This window comes from Lampetra planeri, chromosome 20 (assembly GCF_965212315.1).
Source record: "Lampetra planeri chromosome 20, kcLamPlan1.2.h2, whole genome shotgun sequence".
In the NCBI taxonomy this organism is placed as follows: Eukaryota; Metazoa; Chordata; class Hyperoartia; order Petromyzontiformes; family Petromyzontidae; genus Lampetra; species Lampetra planeri.
The window spans coordinates 3807996-3823425 of NC_136126.1; the positions used below are offsets into that span (position 1 = coordinate 3807996).

General features: G+C 50.5%; 1 protein-coding gene across 1 annotated transcript in view; it reads right to left on the reverse strand.

Moving 5' to 3' along the window:
* The window catches only part of LOC144724287 (pappalysin-1-like), a 156978-nt gene that overhangs the window by 60573 nt on the left and 80975 nt on the right, over positions 1 to 15430 (reverse strand). The window contains exons 11-14 of the mRNA XM_078603273.1: positions 14778 to 14866; positions 7999 to 8273; positions 7330 to 7533; positions 6491 to 6626 (exon numbers count right to left, since the gene is read on the reverse strand). Coding sequence (XP_078459399.1) covers positions 6491 to 6626; positions 7330 to 7533; positions 7999 to 8273; positions 14778 to 14866 — 704 coding nt within the window. The remainder of the gene's footprint in view (positions 1 to 6490; positions 6627 to 7329; positions 7534 to 7998; positions 8274 to 14777; positions 14867 to 15430) is intronic.

The window sequence follows — 15430 nt, forward strand, 5'->3', positions numbered from 1 at the left end:
GCATTGTCAGTGGCCCTACAAAGTTGCATTGTCAGTGGCCCTACAAAGTTGTATTGTCAGTGGCCCTACAAAGTTGTATTGTCAGTGGCCCTACAAAGTTGTGATGTCAGTGGCCCTACAAAGTTGTAATGTCAGTGGCCCTACAAAGTTGTAATGTCAGTGGCCCTACAAAGTTGTAATGTCAGTGGCCCTACAAAGTTGTAATGTCATTGGCCCTACAAAGTTGTGATGTCAGTGGCCCTACAAAGTTGTAATGTCAGTGGCCCTACAAAGTTGTGATGTCAGTGGCCCTACAAAGTTGTATTGTCAGTGGCCCTACAAAGTTGTAATGTCAGTGGCCCTACAAAGTTGTAATGTCAGTGGCCCTACACAGTTGTAATGTCAGTGGCCCTACAAAGTTGTAATGTCAGTGGCCCTACAAAGTCAATCCATGACGAAAAAGCCAAGATTTACTTTTTTGCGTGGGGGGGGGGGAGGCCTTGCAGACTCGTAGCTATTGTTTACTCGTATTACTACGACTGCAACTTAACGGGGCTTTGTAATCCACTGCTGGATGAACGACTCCCACTAGCCACGCCGGGCATGGATGCCGCTTGACAATACTTCACCGGGCTGGTCAGTGTAGAATAGTGAAGGGGTATGTGTATTATATATCCCCACGTAAATGTCTTGTTGGCAGGTGGAGCAGTGGCACAGCGAACTCAAGTTAGATTCCCAGCCAACTGTTGTTGTCATCGATGGCGAGTGATAAATCTGAGCCAGTCCTGGGATGTTGTTTGATTATACGTCACCATGCTTGTTCAGTATTGGTCGAAGGTGATAGTGGGAGTGGTGGAGAGGTGGATGACGTCTGAACCCGTTCAGATATCACTCACCACTGATGTTATCCATTGCTAGGAATCGAACTTAGGTTACGGGGGTTCATAGCGCAATGGACGACCCAGTGCGTCACCGTTCTCACCCCCACAGATATCGCTTGTGCTTCTTAATAATTGTACAAGATTCATTGTGTGCCATATTTTATTGCAAAACAAATAGTAGAAGAGAGGTCAATTGTTGAGATTCGTTTTTAAAAATATATAGCTTCGTTGGCAGAGCCAAGTGTTCACATTTCGAAAACAACAAAGGCTCCACAGTGAAGGAGCATCCTAAACGGGAATATTTGCACGGTGCCAAATTCAATTAATAAAAAAATAACAACAATACATCCAAGCCTCTTCTTGAGTTTTGGCATGCTGGGGCAGGTCCTCACTTGCCTAGGCATGCCTCGAGAATTTCAGAAAACTGCACTGCCGTTAACGAAATTCAAAGAGAGAGAGAGAGATGTCCCGTTGTTTGGTTTTAATGTCATCTGTTTCAATTGGACGAAATTGACACCCAGAATTAATCATCGTCAATTTGTGAAAGCATCACATGTGTTCGTTTTTGACTCGTTGTTTTAGTTTCAACCCCATTTGTGACGTCAGTGAAACTCCCATAAGTGCACACTGAAGTACACGCACGCACGCCCACACGCGCTCACACACACACAGACAAATATCCCCCGTGTAGCCTCTAACAGACTGTTGGGGCCAAGTGCAGTGAGCGCGGAGCACATATGAAGGCCACGAGAGGGTGGGCGGGTGAGTGGTGAAATTTACACACCGCACCAGGTACTCATTTGAGGCTGAGTCGACCTCAGGGAGGTCCAGGACCGGTTCAAAAATCGTCACTGGTGTTGGTGGCCGTGAGCGGGAATCGAACTCGGGTTCGCCGGGTTCGTAGTGTAGTGCACTACCGACCGATCCCCAAAAGATAAAGGCAAAGATTCACCCGATAGCCTCTAACAGACCGTTGGGGCAAGTGCTATTAGTGAGCACCTATGAAGGCCGGCACGACATGCACACATGCGCACGCACACACACACATGAACACACATGCACACGCACGCAGGCAGGCAGGCTGACCCACAAGCCAACTCGCACACAGACGGCATGAAAAACAAACAAACGTGTGTGCCTCTGTGTGTGGGTGTTGGTTTAGGGATCTGGATGTGGGGCCCAGTACAGTAGCAGGGATAAATGAGGAGGAAAAGAGGCCGTTAATACCGTCGTAGTCTCGACACAGCCCAGCCCGGCCTCACAGAGACAATGGGGCCAAAAGGCAGATTAAGTCACAATTATCACTGAGTACACAAACCAATCAAGGAGGTAAAAATGAACGCGGTTACAATTTATAACGATGGCGTATGACTAAAAATGTAGAGGAAGGGCAGAAGTGACTCCCCCCCCACCACTCCCTTCTGGCTCCAGCTTTAGGCAGCATGGCCCAGGGAAAAGCCAGTGGCCGATTTAGGCAAGGGATCTGCTCAGCCAATATGATTTTTTTTTAAATGTGTTTAAGTATCTAAGGCAATATTTCCCGCATCTCTACAATCAGCACGTTTGGCTGCGTACGGTGCGAGAGAAGTTCAACGTACACACGTCCAATGTTGGAGTGGTAAGCGCAAGTTGTTCGCTACGCACGCCTATAATACAGCAACTCTGGAGGCGAGGATTGGGGTGGATCGCTCAAAATCCTGTCGTTGCGAAACCCACTTGGTATGGGCGGCGATGGCACTCCAGGGACTCCTCTACTAACGGACGAGTTAAGTTCCAGAGGTCAGTTCGTAAGTCGATTTGTTCATAAGTCCAACTTTACTTCTGTCGATTCCAAAACACGTTGTACGGCATCTACACCAAAAACACGGAGCATGGCTTTAGAAGTTATATTATCTCTTGCAGACGTGGGTGCCACTGGTTGTTCACGTTCTGCAGATGCAGATGCCCCCACCGCCGCCATCTATTGCGCGGCGGTTGAACGTACGACTCTCGGTCCGAACGGGCAACTGGACATACACAGACGGGTTTGTTCGTATCTCTGAAAGTTCGCAAGTCGAATGTCTATAAGTAAATGAGTCTCTCTATATACAAGCAAAAGTGTGGACCAAAATCCATCTGACCCTTCTGGATGTGGGTTACAGTTTTTCCCCCTCTCACACGTGTAGGAATTCTCCGAGTGCTCCGGTTTCTCCCTCGCATGCATGAACACTCATCGATAGGCTGAAGACATCTTCACATAAAGGCATTTAATGTGGGAACGCCGCTGAAACAAAGAGTCCTTGGACTGAGTGTTGGTTTTCCTTGTGAAATAAGTCATGTTATTTTTTTGTGGTTTATCGGAAATTCATGTCTAGTTTATGAATTCATTTAAAAACCGAGTTTATTCCCAGCCATAGTTGACAGCAGCGAGCCAGCGCTGACGCACGTAGTCAAGTTTAGCCAAACAACCCCCCGATAGCTTCATCCATCAGTGAATTGGCGAAGGGGCTATACATTAGCAAAGGCGATTTACATTCATTGCTATGTTCAACTCATGAATCGTGGATAAATTATATTCTGTATTGCTTTATATTCAGTGTTTGTCAAATGTTAAGTGTAATGGACTTACTATAAAAAATGTATACCGTACAGGGATTACTAACATTAAAACGGAGTATCCATATCAAGTGCGGATGCTTGTCACACAATTAGCCCACGCTCACGGCTATGTGACCTATTTTTCTTTCAGCTTTAGGTGCTTAAATAGACATGGCAGGGGCTACTGGCAGGGAATTTCGCTGTCTATTGTGACTCAACCCCCCCCCCCCCCGTGATTGACACAGCGTGGGGAGGCCTTCATCCAGCAAGTCGATTTCCAAAGGGCTGTCAATTATTATTATTTATCACACAAACTTCATCCACTGTAGGCACCTTGACAGGGTGGCCTCACGCGGTTTTTTTTGTATCGTCACTGAACTGCCTCAACGTTGAGCCACGTAGTCAACCGGCTGGCCCTCGTACTCGCTCTCCCACCGCCACCTAAGCACCAACATCTTTCCATGTTTCCCCATCATTCCACCCCCCCAAAATCTTCCCCCCCCCCGCCCGCTGCCCCCATTCTACCGCAACAGAAAATACCCTTCGCCCTCTTCTCCCAACAAAACGAAACCGGCTAATGGTTGCGTGGGGCGGGGAACTGCCTGGCTAGCATCAGCCTTCAAAGATCACGCAGGAGAAGAAAAGGCACCACAGCCTCCTAAGGGGATATTTCAACGACCCCCCCCCCCGCCCCCACCTCCTCCTTCCCCACCGACCCAACGCCCAGGGGAGACCGTTGGTGCAACTACCAGCCTGCGTGCATAATGGCAAATCCTCAACTTTCAAAACTCACTCACCGGCTTCCAAAAGGCACGTCGTCGCGCGAGCCTCCACCAAAACCTAAATTCTCAGAAACGCCGTGGCGACCTCCCAGGACAAAACACCTGGCAATTAGCAGCTGCCCCCCCATTATTATTCGTTTAAAAAAAAAGCCCCACAATCGTCAAAAGTCTCCGAACTATATGTACATATATCGTATATGGCCGTTAGTGTGTGATACGGATTGCATTATCAGCCTGAGCAGTGGTGTCACAGTGACAGTAACAACTGTGCCTGTTAGAGAGGAGCCGGAGTGTCATCAGCGTGTCAAGTGTCTCGAGAGGAGGCCCTCTGGCCTTCGAATGCACTGCAGCTTCCCACGTCAGAACAGTGGGCGCCTTCTTGTTTTGAGAATAAAGTTAGAAGAGATCACATTTTCTTAAAATCGACACACTTATCGAGCTGTGTCCATACCTAATATGAGCATTGTGCCCTTTGTTTACGCACATTTTCAGCATTAAAGTGCCTCTATTTCCCAGCTAAAGACATCTCCATTGGACCCCACCACTTTGGTGGCTGATAATTTGAACCGTTCCTAGGGGCCCCCTCCTACACCAACCTCTGTACTGACCAGGTTGGTGAAGTATGGTCAAACAACCCACACGATCGAGAAGTGTGGAGAGACCTTCATTCAGAAATGGGCTCTACATTATATTATTAATTCTGGTTAGCTAAGCACGTTATTATTTCGAAGAAAGCGAGACGTTTTAAAACCCGAACCCCAAGCTTTATTACATTCTGCTCAGTTGTCTGGAGTTTTTACAAATCCAGACCAATTAATCTGCGCCTTCATAATCCGGATTTGTATGCATGCAATGCACAAACGCCTATGACCAAATATCCAGGAATGCACCCAATCCCATCCAGTCTCGAAAACTAAGCAAGGGTTGAACCTGGATAGATCTTGGATGGGCGACCACCGCCCGCAACACAGGTGGCCACACAGAGTTGTGGGGCTACGTGCCACGACAGTAGAGCGAGGCCTCATCCATTGCTGTTCTGTGCAGTAGTTCCTCGTGTCACGCGGCAAGATGCGTTTCTGTAAAGTGGCGCGGTTCAAGAACAAAAATATCCTTAAGAGCGGAGTTACTGAACCGAGTCGTGTTGGCGCTGTAAAAATCAGCCTGCGGTCATGCCATGGTGGGACAAAGAACTGAGATGAGGATACAACCACGTACTGCATTATTCCACGCAACTGCATCATACCGCTTAGCCACGCAGCTCAAGAAAGTGTTTCGTTTTTGACCGCTCAGAAACAGCGTTCTAACGGTGCGCGATCAGCGTTGTGCAAAAAGTGTTCCCCAATAGAATAACCCCGTAACAGTCAAAACGCGTTGTGTGAACACCGCACGTTAAACTGGGGACTTGTCGTAACCTCTGCGCCAACCCCGACTGACACCGACTGACCCCAGCATGGCGAAGTATGGTGAAATAGCCTCCACGACGCGCACGTTACGACGGACAGAGGCCCTCGTCCAGCAGCGCATCGGCTAAAGGTCTGTGTACGTGCACGTAGAAGCTTTCAAGGGTATTTTGTTCAACCAGACGGTAACTCAAGAGACTAAGATGAGTCTCGTTTACAAGAGTGACCTACTGGCATTAGGCTGTCAGTGGTGGGGTGGGGGGGGCGATGAACAGCAATGTAGAATCCCAATTGAGTAACTTGTGGTGTGCTTGTCAAATTTGGACCGTGATACGGCACACGATGGCCCACTCTTGTGAATAGCGTCACGGGATCTCTAAAGTCTACCGTTAAGCAGACGTAGCATTTATATTATTTCACTAGCAGTATTAACCCTTTCCTATACGTGTAACTTTATTGGTACCGAGGCTAGCACAAGGCCATGTGGGGAGGTGAGTGTGTGGCACATATTTGGCGTCGGCTATCGGAGAGTGGCGGTCGTGTCGTTACGGTTCTCTGCGGTGAGTACTATGTCCTTAAAAACAACGGCGCTACGCCTCTCTAAATAAAATTCATGCTCAACCGCTCATGCGTTCCGAGATTCAGCGGTGAACGGGACACGCACCCTGCATCTTGCAGACGTCCCGGACACGGGAAAGGGTTAACCAGGGCGGCCGCCGGATTCGAACCGCGAGCCTCTGCGACGAGCGGCGAAACGCGCTACTGCTGGGCCACGTCACCGCACACCGTGCACGTCACACGCATGCCGCACGACGATATTGAGTTTCGTGAAGTGAGGCGCTGACCGAGATTTGCTGCCGGGATCACTTACCGACACTGTGGTTCCGGTCATGAGCGTCAATGAGGAAAACCTTCATCGAGTTGGATTCCCCAACAGCGGCGCCGGAGCCGTCGCTCGCTAAGTGCACAACGACCGCCAGGACTTGCATTGGGTGGAGGAAGTAAGCCTGTGAGAGGCGGGGACAGCACACGGCGGGATTAACGGCACAGCCCGAAGACAGGCGGGTCCTCTCTTTCATGTATCTTGAAGAATGAATAGCATGGCGCCAAGTGAAAGCGTGCGTTGAAGAACATTGACTGGATAATTGGTGTCGCGCGAGTGTTTGTAAGTTCGTATGTCCACGTCTTTGGACAGATAAGTCGTCTAAGACGGCTCCTGTTAATTTCAATTAATCAGCTGCCATTTGGAATGAGGTCAAAATATGAGAAAAAAAACAGATTTCTTCATTATTTGGGTCACTTGGTTTATTGGCCCCAAGCGAGATTCACTATGGGTCGAGTGTTGCGGTGAGACTCACTATGGGCCGAGTGTTGCGGTGAGACTCACTATGGGCCGAGTGTTGCGGTGAGACTCACCATGGGCCAAGTGTTGCGGTGAGACTCACTATGGGCCGAGTGTTGCGGTGAGACTCACTATGGGCCGAGTGTTGCGGTGAGACTCACTATGGGCCGAGTGTTGCGGTGAGACTCACTATGGGCCGAGTGTTGCGGTGAGACTCACTATGGGCCGAGTGTTGCGGTGAGACTCACAATGGGCCGAGTGTTGCGGTGAGACTCACTATGGGCCGAGTGTTGCGGTGAGACTCACTATGGGCCGAGTGTTGCGGTGAGACTCACTATGGGCCGGGTGCTGGGTGCGGTGAGACTCACTTTGAGCCAGAAGGCCTCTGGTTCGCCCCGCGAGTCCGTGGCAGCGTGTGTGCCTGCGGGCTGCACGGCGCCGCCGGGGATGCTGGGCGCGTCTTGTGGGCCCTGCGGCTCTGCGTGGCCCGGGCCAGCGAGAGACTGATTGCACGGGTACCAGGCCCAGCCCGCCACACCGTTGGGCAGCTCCAGAGGATCCCTCACACACAGCTGGACGGCAACGAGCAATCGGACATCGGTGAGTCATCAAACAGGGTAACGTCCATTTTTTTCGCTCTGATCGACAACGCTCGCGGGTTAAAGGTTAAAGGGATCGTTCCGACTGGAAAGAAAAGGAAGCGGGGCTTGGACAAGACACGGTTGGTGACCGATGTGGAAAAGAATGGTGATGGATTCCTAAATAATTATTGTCGTGAAGTGACGCCGTCAATGCAGTCATTACGGACACCGCGGCGAATGCAGCATCACCCATCCACTGATAATCATGAACATTTAAAGCGGATGACACGTTTTTAACTGCCTGCGAAAGCAATTAGCAGGCAACCGCGGAAACCGTTGAATCCGTGAGCGTATCAACCCACGAGGTTACGCAGCCTGTACACAGTGGCTCGGCTATCGTGGCGTCACCAAAAAGGGGCCGTCGCGCGCCAAGCGCCAAGCGCCAAGCGGTCGCACCTCGGGGTTGGTGGGTGGGCCGACGACAGCGCGGGCCGGGCAGTGCGTCTTGCTCTCGTGCGACGCCGTCACGCTCGCGGCCCACCGCTCGCCCACCGGCACCTCCTGGTTCACCATCGCCAGGCACGAGCCCATGCCGCCCCTGGCCTGCCCCGAGCAGCGCGAGTCCTTCCAGCCGACGCTCGCTCCCTTGTCGCTCTCCACGACGGCGTCGTCGGTGTCGTCGAAATCATCCTGATCCCCGAGCGACTTGACGTAGCATTCGCTGGGTTGTCCTGCAGGTGAGAATCGCGGAGGGGGGGGGGCAAGTAGATTTTTTATTTTTACTTTTTTTTTTATTTCAACTGCACAAGCCGAGCCGCGCTGCTGACGTTCGCGCGCAGTGAACGAACTCGTGGCCGAGCCGACGACGCAGCAACCGCCGTGTCAGAGCGTGTCCGTTGATGAACGACGCAGTGACCGCGCCGTTTAGCCTCCACCTCTGGTCCAGCTGGGCCCGAAGCCATGTTTCAACACGCGCAGATGCATCGCGCCGGCCTGCCTCGTCAGGGTTTGGCTCCAGTTCGGCACCGATGATTGCCAGTGAAAGACAACCCGTGCCATGAGGGGTGCCATGGTGGCTCGGCTCGGATGCGCCAGTGAAAGAGGGGTGTAAGAGTCGGGAAGGTATCTCGTCGCGGTAGAGAGGGCACACAAAACGCTGCGACGGCTCTTGCATTCATTACGCAAATTGTCGTTCTTAAAGGGGGGCCCAGAGCCCTTGGTAACAACTGTGAACTCCACATCTTCCGAGTTTAATTAACCGCAGCTGTGTTTGTGCAGTCAATTGATTTTGGAATTTACGCCGTGTGTGTGTGTGTGCGGTGATGTTTCAGGAGTTCGGAAAAAAATCAAAAGTTACTTGAAAACGATTTCACCGTTTATGTAAATTAACACCGGGGATTTTATTTTGTTTACATTAATACGATGAAAAGGTGAATTAACCATCCGATGTTTTCCAAATTGCTTCGAAGTATTTATTTCAAATGAAACAAAGTGACTGGACAATCGTCTACCTGTTTACCTTCACTGCACAATACATCACGTGTTGTATTCAAGCACAAATAATGTGTAAAATAAGCAATTGCTCATTCACTACTAAACATTCATTTTAATGATAATCAAGAAAATCATAAAAACTATAGATGTTGCGTTGCATTGCATTAGAACCTATATATGTATAATTATCAGAGCTGGAATTTAGCCAAATAAAATAAAAAAAATAACTTAACGCATTGGTGTTTTTGCGTGAGGAGTCATCATTGATCAGGCGAAGACCGTCAACTCAATTATTTATTCAGCGCGTGCGTTGGCAGAACCCAACGGCATCGTCCTCAGGTCGCCACTAAGCCTGCCCGGTGAGCAAAGTGCCCAAACACATTTTACGTGACCATCTCACGACACACGGGGAGAACACGCTTTGACCACGGGTGGTTGAAAACCATGTTGGAACCCAGGCTTTCGGTGGTGTCAGCTCAGCGTATCTGGCTGCCAAAGCCCCCCCCCCCCACCGCCACCACCTCATTCGTTGTCTGGGTTTACGATCTCGCACAGCCGCGAGCGAGCGGAGTTGAGCGGCTTGCGACATCCGCGCGGCCAAAGACCACTCGCCAGCTTCCTCGCCTGTCATCGAGTCGCTTCGTCCAAGACCAAAAAAAAAATACACGAGGAAATTCTTGCATCGCGATGTCACACCCAGACACCGCTGAAAGTTATAAACACAGACCCCCGCGCGCCGCAGGAGGCGGTGCCTCATCTTAAACACTCAGCTGCACGACGTTGTTTGTAAGAGTTTATCACCGCGTGCATTTTTTAAATAGCATCTCCTCTCGTGCCGCTGCTGCAACTCTTCACATCGCCGCCATCTAATCTGCGTCAAAGGTGGGATGCCCCTGTCCGCTTGACAGAGTCCACAAATTCAGAGCTTCCCTCGCCTGTGTGCGTGCGTCTGCGTGCCATAACGTTTTTTTTTAAGTCAAATTCAAAGCGGAGCGAATGACTGTGCGGTGGCAGGAATGGTACCATCGATCCCTGGCGTAAAAACCGTCTCGCGGTCAAGGCGCGCAAGCTGATTAGGCTCTAACCCGTTACGGCACGTTACCACCACGTCCGTTGATGTTGCCCAAACGTAAACAACGCGCCGCTGAAGTTAATCAAAGGTGCATCGCTCTCTGTCCTCTTAACCTACCGACACGTGTAAAAAAATTTATAGGATACTTTTTTTGTTTTAACGCCGTTAGATTCACGCGTAAAAAGTGCAATGCTCGAATTCACGGAAGAAGCGACAAAATGGGAATGTGAGCAGCTCTCCCGTGCGTTTCATGGTTTTGTACCGCGTCGTGTTCGGACAAGGTGTCCAACTTCGCTGCCCGGGAACTCCCTTAATCAGCTCCCGGCAGCGGGGAGGAGCGAAAACGTCGGACGACGTCGCGCCGAACATCGCGGCGGTACAACCCCCCCCCCCCCCAAAAAAAAAACATCGATAAAACTCATCGGAGAACTGCGCAAGAAGAGAAAAAAATGAAACCTACGCAGCGGGAATGCAATAGACTGTGTTTTTCACAGAGAGGACGTGCGGAGGAGTTGTGACTCACGCATCGTCTGTCCTGCACGTTCAGGCTTGACCTATCCGTGCCCCATAGGGCTGTTATCTGCGGCTTTAAGACTACTTCCAGGCGCTTCTCCAACCGCCTCCGTTTAATAACAACCGGCAACCTTTGTCTTTCAAAAAAAATCATAAAGGGAACCAAAGTGTTTATTTAGAAAGAGAACGAGAAAAAACATCTATTTGAGTAGCAGCGTACTGTTTCTTAAAATTTCCCTTGTGTTTTTTTTCATTTTATTTCACAGTCCTGCAGACATTGTCGACTATTATGCTCGGTGTGCGTACGAGGGTGCCAACGTAAATACGGCGGCGCTACCAATGTTTTTGGTCCCCCCCCCCTCCTCCTCCTCCTCCTCTTCTGGAAAACCGACAACGTCGTTCCCCTCGGCGTTCTCATGGCGCGTGTGGGAGACGCGTCGCGGATTGGGTCCCGATCGCGGTCGCGTCGCGCACAAAATTAAATGGGCCCGCACTCAAACGGCTGCACGTCAAAACCCCCTCACCGTAATTACAGGTAGCCGAACGGCCCTCGAAGTAACAACATAACGACCTTCAATGTAACTTTGTGTACTTAAAAGTAAGCTCTACCAATTTTCCAATTACTTTAATAGCATTACACCAAATACTCCCCAGTCAAACGATACTGCACGTGCACATGAATGCCGAAATACCATGGCAATTACCGCTTGCCCACGTACGCACATTGTCCTGCGACACGCTCAGAAGCCTTATTTTAAATTCGCCAACATTCCTACCGCAGGAGAGTTCCTTGTTATGTTAGAGGACTCGCATACTTTGTGGCTTTCAATAACTCGCTATTTGAAGGGGGTGGGGGGAGGTTTCTATGAAAATTCACTGCCCCGTTACGTTTCGTAAGGAGTTCAGGACGAGGTTTTTGCCAGGGAGGCTCTTGTTTCATGGAAATGTGCAAAGTGCTTACCCAAATGTCGCGCATTAAGATAATGACGAATCAAAACTACCTGCAATTTTTGTGCTCCCATTTCCGCCCAGGCGAAGGGGGGGGGTAGTAAAAGCTCAAAAGCCGCGTTTATGTTTTCGTCAGTAGTTTTATATTCTCGTTTTATTCTCCTTTACCCCGTGATTTGCTTTTCCGGACGTTAACAGCATCGGTTTGCTGTGGCGAGCGTCCTTGCTTTGTGCGTACGTACGTACATAGAACTTCTTTCGCACAGTACGTAGCCAAACGTGCTTATCGGAGGTGTGGGGGGAAAGGACAACAAATCAAACACAAAAAAATCCGTTCTAAGAAACGAGGTTTCAAGAACTGATGTTTTATGTGTATCCCAACACCGCTTTCCTTCTCCATGTTTGTTCTCGTTGCTGTTTTGTTTCTGATTCCCAGCTGTAAATAAGAATGTCCGAGCAACAATTCAGTCTTGCCCTCATCAGCTTGACAGGGGAGAGGGGTCGATTAGAACAAACAAGGCCGAATCAATACAAACGAATGCATCACCCAGCCGCTGCCACATTACCGTAATCGATACTGCGTTGAGTTGTTAACATGGGGGGGTGGGAGGGGGGGGAATGAGGGATGGATTTGCACGAAAACACGCCGTGTGCATGCACACACACGCACACACACAACCCACGTGCATGTGGGTGTGTGCGTGTGTGTGCGTGTGTGCATGCACACCCAATGCGCACAGAGAGATCTGTGCGGTTGGCGACGCAGCGCGCAAATGCTCTCGCAGTAAGGCAACGGATTGTTTTCGTGAACCACAAAAAGACAAAGATCCAGCCGCAGCCTACACAGACTGTCGAGGCAAGCTCTGTTGGCGAGCACCTCTTTATTGCCGAGACGGCGCACATGATGGTGATGTGGCCAGCACCACGCACCCCCCCCCCCCGCCGCTTTTGTCTCTCCCCCGCCTGCGGTCAGCTGACGTTTTTGTTTTCTCTGAACCAAGTGTTTAATTTTAAGCCTGAGTCGACCAAGGGGAGACCCAAGACCGGTTCATAGCCATGGCTGGGAGTTGAACTCGTGCGGCCGGGTTTGTAGCGCAGTGCATCAGTCACTACGCCACTCCTGCACAGGTACAAAAAAAAAAATCCCCCGTATAGCCTTAACAGACTGTAGGGGCAAGTGCTGTTAGCGAGCACCTATGAAGGCCGCAACGGTACACGAGGGGGTGGGTGGCCAGCACCACGCCCGACCGTCTTTGTCTCCCCAGTGGCGATGTTTACACACCGTACCAGGTACTCATTTAAGGCTGAGTCGACCTAGGGGAGGCCCAGAACCGGTTCAGATAATCGTCACTGGTATTGGCCATAAACGGGAATCGAACCCGGGTCGTTGGGTTCATAGCGCAGCGCGCTAACCGCTACACTACCGCTCCCCACTACACAGTTACACACAGGTACACACAGGCACGCAAATGCGTGGACACGTGTGCACTTCCATTCCTCACTCTGCCCAGAGTCACTGTTTCGTCTCATCCGCACTGCGGTCAACCCACCAACACTGCAGGCCACAACATTTCTCACTCTGCCCCCTTTCCCCTCGCACTGCTGGAGACTCTGGAATTCCCTCCCATTGTGTTTTTTTTCTTCTCTTTGCCAAGTTCCTATAATAATGTTGCTCGACTCGGGAAACGTGTTAACGCCTATCCAATGCAAACGTTGATAACGGCGCCGTTTGTTGCTGCCCGCTCGGCATTTTGCGCCTGTGCTCAGCAAATGTTTACAAAAAATTATTCGTGGCAGTCCACACAAAGACAAAGATCCCTCGTATAGCCTTGACAGACTGTTGGGGCAAGTGCTGTTAGCGAGTAGCACCTATGAAGGCCGGAACGGCACACGAGGGGGTGATTGGCCAGCACCACGCCCGGCCGCCTTTGTCTCCCTAGTGGCGATGTTTACTCATCGCACCAGGTATTAATTTTAGGCTGAGTCGACCTAAACCGGTTCAGATAATCATCACTGGTGTTGGTCGTGAGCTGGAATCGAACTCGGGAGGGACCGGGTTCGTAGCATGGCGCGGCCCTAACCGCTGCACCACCGCTTCCTTAACTCAGTGCACAACACACGCGCATGTAAACACATGCACACGCGCGCATGTAAACACATGCACACGCGCGCGCGTATACACATGCACACGCGCGCACGTCAGGGCAATAAAAACAAAGAGAAAACGGAAGACTCAAAACAAAACGAAGACAGAATGCACCTTTGATCAATGCTTTCATGGGATGACTCACGCTGCTGTTATGCATTGCTCACTGTCCGACAAACTCAACCGCACAAGTAAACACAAGAAAAATGAGCACTCTTCCAAGCCTGCTATTGATTAACACCATACCCCCACAAGCAGCTCACACACACAGCACAAAGACAACGATCCCCCCCCCCCGTATGGACTTTAACAGACTGTTGGGGCAAGTGCCGTTAGCGAGCCACCTACGAAGGCCGGCGCTGTAGCACAAGAGGGGGTGGGGGTGGCCAGCACCGTGCCCGACCGCCTTTGTCTCCCCAATGGCGATGTTTGTACACACCGCACCAGGTACTCGTTTGAGGCCGAGTCAACCTAGGTCAGACCCAGCAGGACCGGTTTAGATAACCGTCACTGCTGTTGGCCCGTGAGCGGAGATCGAACTCACGTCGCCAGGTACGTAGCGTGGCATGCTAACCGCTACACGACCGCTTCCCCATCGCACACAACAAGCACAAAGCCAAATATCCCCCGTGTAGCCCAACCAGACTGTTGGGACAAGTACTGTCAGCGAGAGAACAGCAAGCACTCGCACGCACACGCGCGTGCAGGGCATCCCGTGTGTACATGTGCGTGCGTGCGCGAGAGTGAACACTTTCCCTCCATCCATCCCTCCTCCTCGCTCTCTCTCTCTCTCCTGAGAATAATATTATTATGTTGCAGCAAACCCTCCGTAGTCCCCCCCCCCCCCGCGTTCCCGCCTGTAATCACATCACTCTAAATATCCCACGCACGCAAACAACCGCAACGCGAATGCACTCGCCGTAATTGAGCCGCTTTGGAGGTGCACGGACAAGCGGGAGAGGGTGGGATCGCTGCTGCTGCTGATGCTGCTGATGCTGCTGATGCCTATGCTCCGTGCTCGGAGAGTTAAACGATTGAGCGGCGGTTGCAGATGAAACCCACCTCTGCAAACAAAGCTGGCCTCGACGTGACAAGTACTGCTGCATCCATCGCCGTCCGTCAGGTTTCCGTCATCGCACTCCTCGGTGCTCCTAAGAGAAGAACATTTGATTACATCATCATCATCATTTTTATTACTGTTGAGAGGAAGAAGAAGAAAACATTCTCGTCATGCTCTGTGCTTGATAATGACAACATTGCAACATCCACGACTGCCGCTGCTGCGTTTGGCAGTGGTGCACAAGTAACAATTAATAACAAAAAAAACTCAACACATTCGTGAATAACAATAATAAAAACTGTGGCCTTAAAATAAAATTGTATATAATAGGTGACCTTTCAGGCAATGACCACTGTATCGCCCTGCCGTCCAGAATCGGCATCTTTATTTATTCATAATCAACGTTTTTGGGTTTAGATCGCGTTATTTATAAACCCAAAAACGTTGATTATGAATAATATTGGTCGCGAAAGCCTACGTGTTAAACTGATCTTTATTTATACTGGGGGAATCCGATGAGCTGTAAAGCTCTTCTTCACAGATGTCCAGTCGCGGTGGGTCAGAGCGTTACAACAACACACAGTACAAAAGACAGGAGTGAAACGTGTGGTAACGGGTAAGCGAGTACAACATTCTAGATGACAGGGAGATGTAA